We start from the raw sequence: 12308 nt of genomic DNA, 5'->3' as shown, positions 1-12308 counted from the left end.
AAACTCCAGCGAAGCCATCACTACTGTCTGCGAAGGGTTTTGAGCGGGTAATCTCTCCAGCATGAGATAAACAAATAGGGAGTTCAACCAGCGCTGATTAAAATTCCAACTATAATGATCTGATCCAACGACACAATCTCTTTTAATCGTCTAACACATCAGATCAATGGTCGAAAATAGGACACGGTGGCATATAAGGGAGTTCTTCCCAGAGGGAAACGCCTTACGGCGTAATTAAAAAAATTTCAGGAAAAAATCTTTAATAAATAAAATAAAAATGATGCTTTTTAATTAATTTAGAGATGAATTAAATAAACCAGGACAACCAAAGCTGTATATGAATAAATAAATGAAGTTTTTCTTTTATAGATCATTTCAACTTACGCTTTATATAACTAAAGAGTTTTAAGTTAGACGTATGTTTTGAATCAGGGAAAGCATTTTTTCTCCAAGTTAGTTTTTTCTAAATAGGTGATATATATATATATATATATATATATATATAAAGTTTTTGTATGGGATAGTTTAATATAAATATTGTTATCAAAATTATATTTAATTTTTTATTAAATTGGAATATAGTTTTCATTTTCACAATTTAGATCTCACACTCAACCTCATAATTATGAAGGCACTTTGTTTTTATCCATAAACTATGTAAATGGAAGAGGAAGATAAACAACAGTGAAAGAGGAAGATAAATAACAGTGGATCACTGGTATTCTGTTTATCTTTATTTTAATTTTTTATATATTATATTAATATTTTTGTTTATCGATTTGAATCGAATTTGAATCTTAAATCTTATAATTTACATAATACTTTATAACAGAACCATCATCCAACCACATAAACTTATAACCACATAAACTTATAAAAGATACATGTTTTATTATTTCAAAACATTACATTGCTCAGCTTACTCAGCTCTTTTAGTAGCCAATATGGATGAACCATGATATGAAATTAATAAGGTGCAAAGCCAGTGGTAACTCTTAAGAATGTGGGATGCATTATAAGCAGAGACTAATATTTGAACCGAGCTTTGAATTTCAAAAGTTCAACCCTAAAAAATTAAAACAAGATTGAGATTTGCAAACTAAAAAGAAAAGAACAATTTTACAAACTCTCATCAGAAAACATATCTCCATTCCAATATTGCAGTTCATCATTTCATACCATTATCTGGAAACATGTTTTCAAGGCATCACAGGCTTCCAGAGCATGGTGGGTTTCCGAAAATGTTACAATTTCATTAATGTAAAATTGCCCCAGAAGCAAAAGCTTAGATAACCCCGCCTCATAGAATGCGATGCACAGAAACTGTAGAGAACATTATAATGAATACTGTAAACTAAAATAAGCTTCAAAATAGTACTTCCCTGAAAGTTTTTAATAGATACAATGCTGAGAGATCTTGGTTGCTATGCTGGATAGTCAGATCCCTCTGTGGGTATCTGCAATCACAAATATGAGTAGAACTCATTTTCAGTATGTATGGGCTGAATCACATTGAATTCAGGTGGACAACAAACAAAAACTTCAAATCAAAAACTTCTTTCTTACCAACTACAGTATTGGATTGTTTGCAATAATCAATGGCACTCTGAAGGTCCTCTCTGGAGAAGCTTGGAGAAGAATTCATGGAGGGCAAGCAGCTATCAACATCAAAGTCACTGAATCCCACATGGGTTTGTCTCCCTGATTCATCTGCAATACAGGTAGCTGCAATACAGGGCCCTGCAATAAAGGGCCATCCACACCCCTCATCCATTTTTAGCCGACGATCACCAGTATGAGCACCATCATACTTCTGAGAAGAGATTCTGTGCTTCACCAGCCTCACATACTTCTTCTCCTCCACAACATAAAGCATCTTCTCATTCGAGGATTTGCCAAACCCTAATTCGAACATTGCTTCCCTGAGGGCATGAAAACTGAAATCTACAATGCATTTGGCGTAATCCACCAAACTCTGGGCCTCGACAACGGAATTGGCGTTAAGGGCTCGGCGGAGCAGCTGAGAGCAAAGTTGTTTGCGGGTACTGAATTCAGCTCTTTTAGTAGCCAATATGGATGAACCATGATATGAAATTAATAAGGTGCAAAGCCAGTGGTAACTCTTAAGAATGTGGGATGCATTATAAGCAGAGACTAATATTTGAACCGAGCTTTGAATTTCAAAAGTTCAACCCTAAAAAATTAAAACAAGATTGAGATTTGCAAACTAAAAAGAAAAGAACAATTTTACAAACTCTCATCAGAAAACATATCTCCATTCCAATATTGCAGTTCATCATTTCATACCATTATCTGGAAACATGTTTTCAAGGCATCACAGGCTTCCAGAGCATGGTGGGTTTCCGAAAATGTTACAATTTCATTAATGTAAAATTGCCCCAGAAGCAAAAGCTTAGATAACCCCGCCTCATAGAATGCGATGCACAGAAACTGTAGAGAACATTATAATGAATACTGTAAACTAAAATAAGCTTCAAAACAGTACTTCCCTGAAAGTTTTTAATAGATACAATGCTGAGAGATCTTGGTTGCTATGCTGGATAGTCAGATCCCTCTGTGGGTATCTGCAATCCCAAATATGAGTAGAACTCATTTTCAGTATGTATGGGCTGAATCACATTGAATTCAGGTGGACAACAAACAGAAACTTCAAATCAAAAACTTCTTTCTTACCAACTACAGTATTGGATTGTTTGCAATAATCAATGGCACTCTGAAGGTCCTCTCTGGAGAAGCTTGGAGAAGAATTCATGGAGGGCAAGCAGCTATCAACATCAAAGTCACTGAATCCCACATGGGTTTGTCTCCCTGATTCATCTGCAATACAGGTAGCTGCAATACAGGGCCCTGCAATAAAGGGCCATCCACACCCCTCATCCATTTTTAGCCGACGATCACCAGTATGAGCACCATCATACTTCTGAGAAGAGATTCTATGCTTCACTAGCCTCACATACTTCTTCTCCTCCACAACATAAAGCATCTTCTCATTCGGGGATTAATGATCTGCTGTGCCTCTGCCTTCGAAATACCAACTGCATAACCTGAAAATATGAAGAAAACCCTTGTTCATGCAGCAAAATATTATCGATAGAATAAATTAAATCGGTTGACGGTTCGTAAGGAAGATAGTGGACAGTTATTGCAGGATCGAACGAACAGTCGCAGTGATTGCAGGATCGAACGAACAGTCACGGCTGGCCTTGCTCAATTCAAATCAACGGATAAGGATTACCTAATCGTCTAACACCAAAATCCAATGGCACATATTTTGACACGAAAGCAATTTGGAAAGTTAATCTCAGAGGGAAACACCTTACGACGTAATTAATGAACTATTAGTTTTAAACCTTTTTCTCATTAAACTTTCCTAAAGTCCTTAAAATACATAACTTAAATTGGATAGAGGAAGAACGTATTTCATATCAAAATATTTAGTTAATCGTTTAATTCAATACCCGGTTGACCCGACCATTTATTTATTCCAACAAAATGAAGGTTGCCTATCCCTCCCCAATAATATTAAACTTGGTTTTCGTTATAAAAATGTTGATAAAGGGAATTAGCGTTGGACCAAACCTCATTAATATATTGAAGAATAATGAGAGAACCATAGACATGCTTGTTGTTGATGAGGAGGATAAGTCTCTTATTGTAAATATAACTAATCTACAATGGTAACTCACTCTCTCAAATAGTTATGAACGAGATACGAACGAGATACGAGAGGATTCATCTTAACTACAATGTTTATATAAATGGAGAAGTTTTCACATGTTTTCTCTGTCTCTCCAATACTTAATAAGTATAGGGTTAATATAGATATAAACTATTTTTAATTAAAAGCCTAGATCCATTTTAATTCTGTATCTATCAAACGCCGAGAGGGATCAAATCTCTCAAGGTGAAAACTTGTTTTTGAGTGTAAAACTTGAGAAAAGGTTTGCACCTTGAGAGATTTGATCCCTCTCGGCGCTTGATAGATATGGAGTTAAGATGGATCTAGGTTGGTTTCAGTCGTGTGCAACCAAAGAAAATCTAATGAACATATGATTAACTTTATCAGTAATATGTAAATTCATCTAATATTAATATGATTATTTTAAATATGCTAAATATGTCTGAGATTAATCTGGGCATTTTAATTTTAAATTTGCTTAGATACCTCAGTTTGTTGAGATCATAAATATTGTTAATAACTTTAATGATGAAAAATGATGAAATACAATTTTTGAATGTAAAGTGGCAATGTAATAATGTTAAATGATAGAAAATGTGAATAATAAGAATATAGTCAATTACAAATAGTCTTCATTATGATTAATCTCAAACTATTTTCTTCTACCATTCTTATTGTCACCCTTGTTACTTTTGTCATCTTTTCATATCCATTGTCATATTTCCATATCGATTATATGAAAATGACAGGTTAAATTGTAAACCATTTAAATCTTTAGCTCGAGCTATTGTAGTAAACACCATACCTTGTCTCTCTTTCTCTCCAAAATTAATAGGTTGAATTATTGTAACACAAAATTCAATGTACATTGTCAATAATTTTTTGTGCTTACATTGAAATCAATGCACAATATTAATCCAATCACTTTAAAATTAATGTACCATCATACATCCAATTACATCAATCATAAATATACATCAATCATAAATCAACATCTAATACAAGCAGTCAAATAAGATTAGAAAACAACATTTACACTGAAATCAATGCATCTAATGCAAGCAACAAATAAGATTAGAAATCAAAATTTACACTCAAGTCAATGCATCTAGTGCAAGTAAGCAAATAGGATTATAAACCAACATCTACACTGAAATCAATGCATCTAGTGCAAGTAAGAAAATAGGATTATAAACCAACATCTACACTGAAATCAATGCATCTAGTGCAAGCAATCAAATAGGATTAGAAATGACCATCTACACTGAAATCAATGCATTTCGTGCAAACAATCAATTATGATTAGAAATCATGTACATTGAAATCAATGCATCTAGTGCAAGCAATCAAATATTATTAGAAGTCAACATCTACATTGAAATCAATGCATCTAGTGAAAACAATCAAATATGATTAGAAATCACCATCTACACTGAAATCAATGCATTTAGTGCAAGCAATCAAATAGGAATAGAAATCATCTACATTGAAATCAATGCATATAGTGCAAGCAATCAAATATCATTAGGTATCAACATCTACACTAAAATCAATGCATCTAGTGCAAGAAATCAAATAGGATTAGAAATCACCATCTACACTGAAATCAATGCATCTGGTGTAAGAAATCTTCTTCCCTCCCTCCCCCTTCGATCTATATCAATATCTCCCTCCATCTCTCCTTCTTTGTCTCTCTATATCAACCCCACAAACACACACGCTCTCTCACTCCATATCTATCAATATTTATGTCCCTCCCTCCCTCTCTTGATCTCTCTCTTCTTCCCTCTTTTCACTTTCCATCTATATCTCTATCTCCCTTTGTCTCTCTGTATCACCCCTAAAACATACACTCTCTTTTGCAATCTATCTTTCTATCCCTCCCTCCTCCCCCCCCCCTCTTCCCCTTCTCTCCCTCTCCCCCGCTTCTATCTCTCTTCCCTCCTGTTGTCCTCTCCCCCTCTCTCTCCATCTTCCTTATCACTCCCTCTCTCTCTCCACCTTTCTCTCTCTCTTTCTTTATTCTTACCTCCCTCTCTCTCCCTCTCCAACTCCATCTCTCCTTCCCTCCCTCTCTCCACTCTCTTTCATCCTCTCTCTCTCTCTCTCTCTCTCTCTCTCTCTCTCTCTCTAACTCTATTACTATATGCCTTGCTCACTCCTCTCTCCTTCTCTCCCCCATTCTCTCCATCTCTCCTTCTTTGTCTCTTTATATCACCCCCAAACATACACACACTCTCTCCACCTCTCCCTTTTCACTCCCTCTCTCTCTCCACTTATCACTCTCTATGTATTTATTATTCTCTCCCTCCCCCCCTCCAACTCCATCTCCCTATCCCTACCTCTCTCCTCTTGTCTCCCTCCCTCTCTCCTCCTCTCTCTCGTACTTCCTCTCTCCCTTTCTCTCCTAGCTCCCTCTCTCTTCCCCCACCACTCTCTCTCTCTCTCTCTACCCTCCAATATTCTCTCTTCCCCATCACTCTCCTAATCTCTCTCAAGTCATGCCTCTCGTTCTTCCTCTCTCTCCCTTTCTCTCCTACTCCCTCTCTCTTCCCCCATCACTCTCTCTCTCTCTCTCTCTCCCCCTCCAATCCTCTCACTATCTCCCTCCCTCTCTCCTTCTCCCTCTCCCACCTCCATATTTGTGTCTCCCTCTCTTTATCTTACCCTTCTCTACCTCTCTCACTTCTCTCCCTCTCTCTCTCTTCATTCATCCTCTCCCCTCTCCTTTAGTTTATCTCCATCTCTCCCTTCTCACTCCCCCTATCTCTCCACTTCTATCCACTTCTATCACTCTATGTCTTTGTTCTTCCCTCCCATATATATAACAAATATATTACAAAACTATTACAAAATATATTACCATATATATTAAAATTAACATATTACAAAACTATAATATATTACAAGTAATACACTAAAATAAATGCATATTACAAATATATTACAAAACATATTAAAATTAACATATTACAAAATTATGGTAATGTGGGATTTGATAGATCCATAATTAATTCCCTTAGCATCAATGATTAATAGAGCTCCATGCTAAGATTAATACATCATAAAATCTTATAAATTATGGTATATTAACAACTCTGGTTTGTAGCTCATTAAGATTATAACCTAATCCATTGATTAATTAATCCTAATTGCTTAATTAAGTTTATTCCAACTTATCTATTAATAATTGATAAAATCTACTAATTGATAAAATCTACCTCCATTACTTAAAAACATTAAGGGTTACAATTTATTATAAATTGTAACCCTCAATGTTTTTAAGACAAGTCCAGAAAATCATCTACATCTTTTTCAGCTATTTGAAAATCCATCTAGTGAAATTTTCTTCTTCCTTTTTAAATATTTACATTCATCTAGATTAATCTTAATTTCTTAATTAAGTCTATCCAATTATAAAAGCTAGTTTTTTCATGAAAAACCAGATTTGTAATGAATTCCTAGTTTTACTATTATTCAAGAAAACTCAGTGGTAATGAATTCCCTTTAACCTAGAATTTTTTTTTGTTTGTCTCTTGCATTATTTGGTAAATTATAATATTTGGTATTAATTTCTTTTTTAAATAGTAATATTTGACTTTAATGTTTTGATTACAAGGTGAGTTACCAACTTAACTCCATATGACAAAGAAAAAACCCCAGTTTTGATAGAGGTGAAAATGTAAAAACAAAAACGTAGAAAAAACATAAAATGAGTAATCGAAATCAAACCTAGAATCAATCACAGTTCTTTCAGACACCAAAATCCTTTACCGCAAATATTATTTCCCACTTCCCACAACTCTCGAAATATTTTCTCTCAAATATTATTTCAAACTTACCACTGTCACCAAATGCTTCCTCACAAATAGAATTTGACACTTTGTTTTTGTGTTAAATTTATATAGTTAGGGAGAGACGTCGACATTAGAATAATTAGATTAAATTTTACACATTACATTTACATTTACATGTTTATGTTTTTTTCAAGAGATCTACCCCCATACGTTTACATTTACTTTTACATGTTTACGTTTTTACGTAAGATCTACCTCCATACTGGGCTTTACATTTACGTTTACATTTACATGTTTACATTTTATGAGAGATCTATCCCCATACTAGGTTGTAAAAGACATTAGCATATTTTTATATAAATGGAGAAGTTTTCACATGATTTTTTTGTTCCTCCAATACTTAATAAGTATAGGGTTAATATAAATATAAACTATTTTTAATTATAATCCATGCTCTCATGATTTTGTACACCCTTGGCTATCTAACATGGAAATGGAACTCTGTGGTTGTCTCACATAAGGGATATCAATTTTGGAGCTCATAAAGTTCTCAAATTAACTAGATTTGATTTGTTAGAGGATCTAAAAGGAATAATAATGACAATTATGGTAATCATTTGTATTTCAATGGTAGTCTTGAGAGGAAAATTTAAAATCCTATAATGAAGCATTGATTTGTTGAGGCTCTTTTATAAGATGAAGTAGTTTAACAATAACAAACCTTAGAGCATGGTTGATTGCCTTGACAAAGACCATGGTTTTGGTGTTGGTCAAGCAAGGGCCTAGTCTAGAGCATTGCTTAATGAGGGAAGGTTGTGATTATGCTCATATTACATATGTGAAGGTATGGACTTTGCAAGTCTTACTTATGCAAAGGCAGAGTCCTTACTTGACTAGCACTTGCTAAGGTAACATTAAGGCCTAGTCTCACGTGAGCAAAGTTTGATGTATTCATTTTGTTGATGGTTAAATTTTCCAAATTCTTGTTTTACATATATATGTAGTTATCTCAATATAATATCTATGACAACTATGCTTTTGGAATTCGTAAGGTTTAGGTGAAGTGTTCACTTATTCCTTCTCAAGCCTTTGTTAGAAAAGTTGGTTTTCATTGGTGAACCTTGTTAAATTTAATTCAAAATCGTCATGTTAGTCTTGATTGGAAGGTAAACCCTACTCAATTTTTGTTTTATAATGTCTCACTAGGTTGAGTCTGATTGAAAATTCAAACATCCTTAATAAATAAAAGGCCTAGCTAAGTTGATCTTATTGAATTGAATATTGTCTAACCTAATTGAAAGGAGTTTCACTATATCGTGAGGATTGATATAATAAAACTGTTTTAAGCCAAACCTTTTACTTATTGATATACTCATCACCTATCAAACAAAACACTTGTAACAAAGGTTCATAGCGAACCTACAAATCACTTTAAAAATGGCTTGATAACGGTAAGTTTACTCAAAATAACTTGATGATAATAGATTAAGTCACAATGTGCTATAACACATGCACTCTATTTGATCCAGCGCTATCAATGTCCAAAAAAATCATTGCTCATATCTAATATTAAACTCACATAATTAAATCAAATACTTCAACAAAAATTCACTACTAACTTTATTAATAAATCACTTTAAAAATACTTAATAATAACACACTATAACATACCAACAACATCAAAATGTAATCATATATCAACCATCTCCTCTCAATGAAACCAATGCTCAAGAAAACAAAACTCTTATTCAAGCATTCAATTCAATAACTTATCAAGCCAAATACCGTATAATAAAATGATTAAGGAACATCAAACTTCTAAAATAAGTTAACAGTACCCACCCTTCTAACAAGTGTTTGACCTTTCGTTATATTTCAATTAGATGCAAAATCACGCTTCTATGCACGTTGTTTGACTTTGACTAGAACGCACGCTGTTACGGAACTCCATACAACACTGAATATACCCATCATTGGAATAGAATATTTAACCGAATATATAAGCATAATTGGAACAGAATATTTACCCGAATATTAGTGTTTGTGATTGCTCGACATCATTTTGCAAATCAGAATTCCAAAAGTTATTTTCTATGATCGACACTGTCAGCTTTTGAGTTTCATGGTCCTGTTTTGCATTGGGCGATCATAGATCTTGATAATTTACCAGGTAAGCGGCTTTAGCTGCTCTTAGTTTTCATTTATTGGGAATTCACGTTACATATGCCTCTGATTGAGCTAATTGTGCTTATAATTCTGTAGCGTTTTGTTTGTTATCGAGATTAACAAATTCAGTTGAGTGTAGACTGTATTATACTTTTGTCATGACGTTACATTCGCAGGGTTGCAGCAGGCGATTGATACACGGCCCCATTTAAACGAAACAAAAATAATATCTTAGAAAGAAAACTATTCCTGGCCTACAGGGGGTCGCCTCAGTTTCATTAGCTAAAATATTTAATATAGAGCGGCGCCGTAAGCCTATCAGGGGAAACTGAAAAATAAAACTAGATAGTACTACATAGACTAAGAGCTAATCTGTTTGTCAGCAAATCCATACATTCATGATCTGTTTAACAGTCCATATGCCAGAAAACAAGCGGGGAACACCATGAGGACGCCAAGGAGGTTGATTTGAGCCGGTGAGATGCCAATCCCTTCCAACTGAAAAAGGGGAGCTGGCACCTGTTACTGTCATTGTAATTATGTGATAACTACAAAAATTCAAGACGAACTACCTGTACATATGGAGTCTTTAACTGAAATGCCAGACCAGGGATCTGGCAAGGTATCCATGTCATTGGCAAGAAATTCAACCTATGGAGCTGTATGTGGAGTTGCAGCGATGCACAGGCACTGTGGGGGATCGAACTCAAGACCATCTGCATGTGGATATTGGTACTCAATATCACTGGGCACTGTGGGGGTTCGAACTCAAGACCAGCCGCATGTTCATATTGATACTCAATATTACCTCTCCCTTGTGTCTTCCACTGAATTTTCCGCAGCCAGCCTTCGCATTCTCTGCCCCCCTATCGAGTCAACGCCCTCATTACCAGCCAAGTCAGCCATGGCAACTGAAAGGCTGTAATCTCGGCAAAGTAGCTCTTCACAGTCCAATTTCGGTGGGTAGGGGACCATGTTCTGCATCCGATTTCAAGATCAGCTGTTTCTCATTCCTCCTCCGCATGCGTATTGGCAGGTTTGTCTGTAATCGAAATTCCTGATAGGCAGATGCGCGTAAATGCTAGAGACCTGAAAAGTTTAATTAAACTATAGGCTGTTTTTAGGGCTGGGGACAATCTCCAATTCCTTAGTTGAGGGGGGCCAGTCCCTCCACCGCACATGTTATGGCAAATTTATCAGCAATCCTGATAGGTAGATATGCGTAAATTTTAGAGCCTTGAAAAGTTTAACTAAATAATATGCTGTTTTCAGGGCCGGGGAATATCTCCAATTCCTTGGTCGAGGGGGGTCAGTTTCTTATAACAATCTGTTCAACATGCCAGTGACCACCTCAGAATCTTCATCCGCTATTAGCTCAGTGATCCATATTTGTACTGCGTAATGGTGACGGCTACTCTCTGCTGCCTGGGGTTCTGCTGAATTGTTAGTGTCATAGCCAATATTGGTAGCGCAAGGAAAACTGGAGCGCCTTATGATCCCTCCGGCGCCAGCTTTTCTTGTATTCTCTCCATCAAAATCAAGGTTAAACAAAGGAGGAGATGGGCGAAACCATTTTATTGGACTAGGCCTTCTTGCTTGTTTGGATACAGGGAAAGAATGAAGTGTAGATAGATTAATTCCCCCATCCTTCAAGGATCCTCTGTTCACCTCCAGGGATTCTCCTAACTTCTTCAGCCCAACCTCAGGCTTTAATCTCTCTTACATTACGATCAATTGTTTTCCATATCACATCCATTGAGTGGCCCAGGCATTGGTCTTATGTCACACCATTCTTTGTTTATGACGTATGTATAACTGATATGGATAAAGGGTCTGCATAATTACTAGAAAGGGTAATGACATGATGCATATTAAATCTTGAGATGAATTGCATTAGGGTTTTGCAGCATACTTTACATGGTAAGAATCTAGGGTTCGTAGATCTTACATTTTTGAAGGTTTTTAGTATCTAGGGTTCATAAACACTAGATGGTACTTGGATTGAAAAACCCTAGAATAGTGAAAACCCTAACCCTAATTGGTTGTTCCCTCTAAGGAAACCCTAGCTCTTGACATCTAGGGTTTGCAAATCTAATTTTGAAAGAATAATCTAGGGTATGTGGTAAAACCCTAGCAAGGGTTGAATTGAATAAACCCTAGGGCTTGAAAGTCGAAACCCTAGGGCTAATGTTTTTGCTAAAACCCTAATAAGGGTTAGATCAAGAAATATAGGGTTTGTAACTAGAACCCTAGAAGTTCACCTTTTGAGAAACCATGGAAACCCTAGATTAACAGAATTGACATCATGCTCTTGTCTTTGTATATTTTGCTTGGTTGTACTTGTTAGTGAAAATTGTAGGTACATAATAAAGGAAGCAAAATGAAAAGGATGGAAGAATAATGTGAAAATTCCAAAGTTTGGAATCCTACTGTAGCAACTGATATTATCTCTTCTATTTAAATAAATTAGACAAATTATTTGTAGTTTCTTATGGCAAATATTGAAATAAATACAATGCAACCTTCACAAGTTAAACACTGCGGAAAAATAAATGTAAGGAAAGTTATAGAAATGCTAGCACACATATAAGCACATTAACACAATTATTTTTGGACAATCGTCCCTGGAAAAACCCAATGTGGGA

The 12308-nt window shown here is 35.4% G+C and overlaps 2 protein-coding genes across 4 annotated transcripts in view; one reads left to right on the top strand and one right to left on the bottom strand.

Annotated features, from left to right (window-relative positions):
• Positions 1-932: 932 nt before the first annotated feature.
• Positions 933-2976, bottom strand: LOC149266542 (uncharacterized). The gene is made up of 3 exons (XM_089396868.1): positions 2695-2976; positions 1567-2585; positions 933-1457 (listed from the first exon to the last, which is right to left on the bottom strand). The coding sequence occupies exons 2-3, from the start codon at positions 1913-1915 to the stop codon at positions 1438-1440; spliced, it is 369 nt and encodes a 122-aa protein (XP_089252994.1). The 5' UTR covers positions 1916-2585; positions 2695-2976; the 3' UTR covers positions 933-1437.
• A 6525-nt stretch (positions 2977-9501) lies between these two features.
• Positions 9502-12308, top strand: part of LOC149266541 (nucleotide pyrophosphatase/phosphodiesterase-like) — a 396678-nt gene continuing 393871 nt past the window's right edge. Inside the window, exon 1 of one of the 3 annotated variants that reach the window (XM_089430684.1) lies at positions 9502-9667. The gene's annotated coding sequence lies outside the window, so the exon portion shown is untranslated. Of the gene's footprint in view, positions 9668-9957; positions 10140-12308 lie in introns of those variants that run through there. The other 2 variants (XM_089430676.1, XM_089430680.1) reach the window with 2 other exon arrangements.

This window comes from Pinus tabuliformis, chromosome 6 (genome assembly GCF_031772625.1).
Source record: "Pinus tabuliformis cultivar Carrire ecotype Pingquan chromosome 6, CPIR1, whole genome shotgun sequence".
NCBI lineage: Eukaryota > Viridiplantae > Streptophyta > Pinopsida > Pinales > Pinaceae > Pinus > Pinus tabuliformis.
This window is presented reverse-complemented; position numbering and strand designations above follow the sequence as displayed.

Coding starts and splice junctions, on each gene's coding strand:
- LOC149266542 (XM_089396868.1), bottom strand. CDS start 1,915: ATGTTCGAATTAGGGTTTGGCAAATCCTCGAATGAGAAGATGCTTTAT. Junction 1,458..1,566: donor ACAATCCAATACTGTAGTTG/GTAAGAAAGAAG, acceptor TTGTGATTGCAG/ATACCCACAGAGGGATCTGA.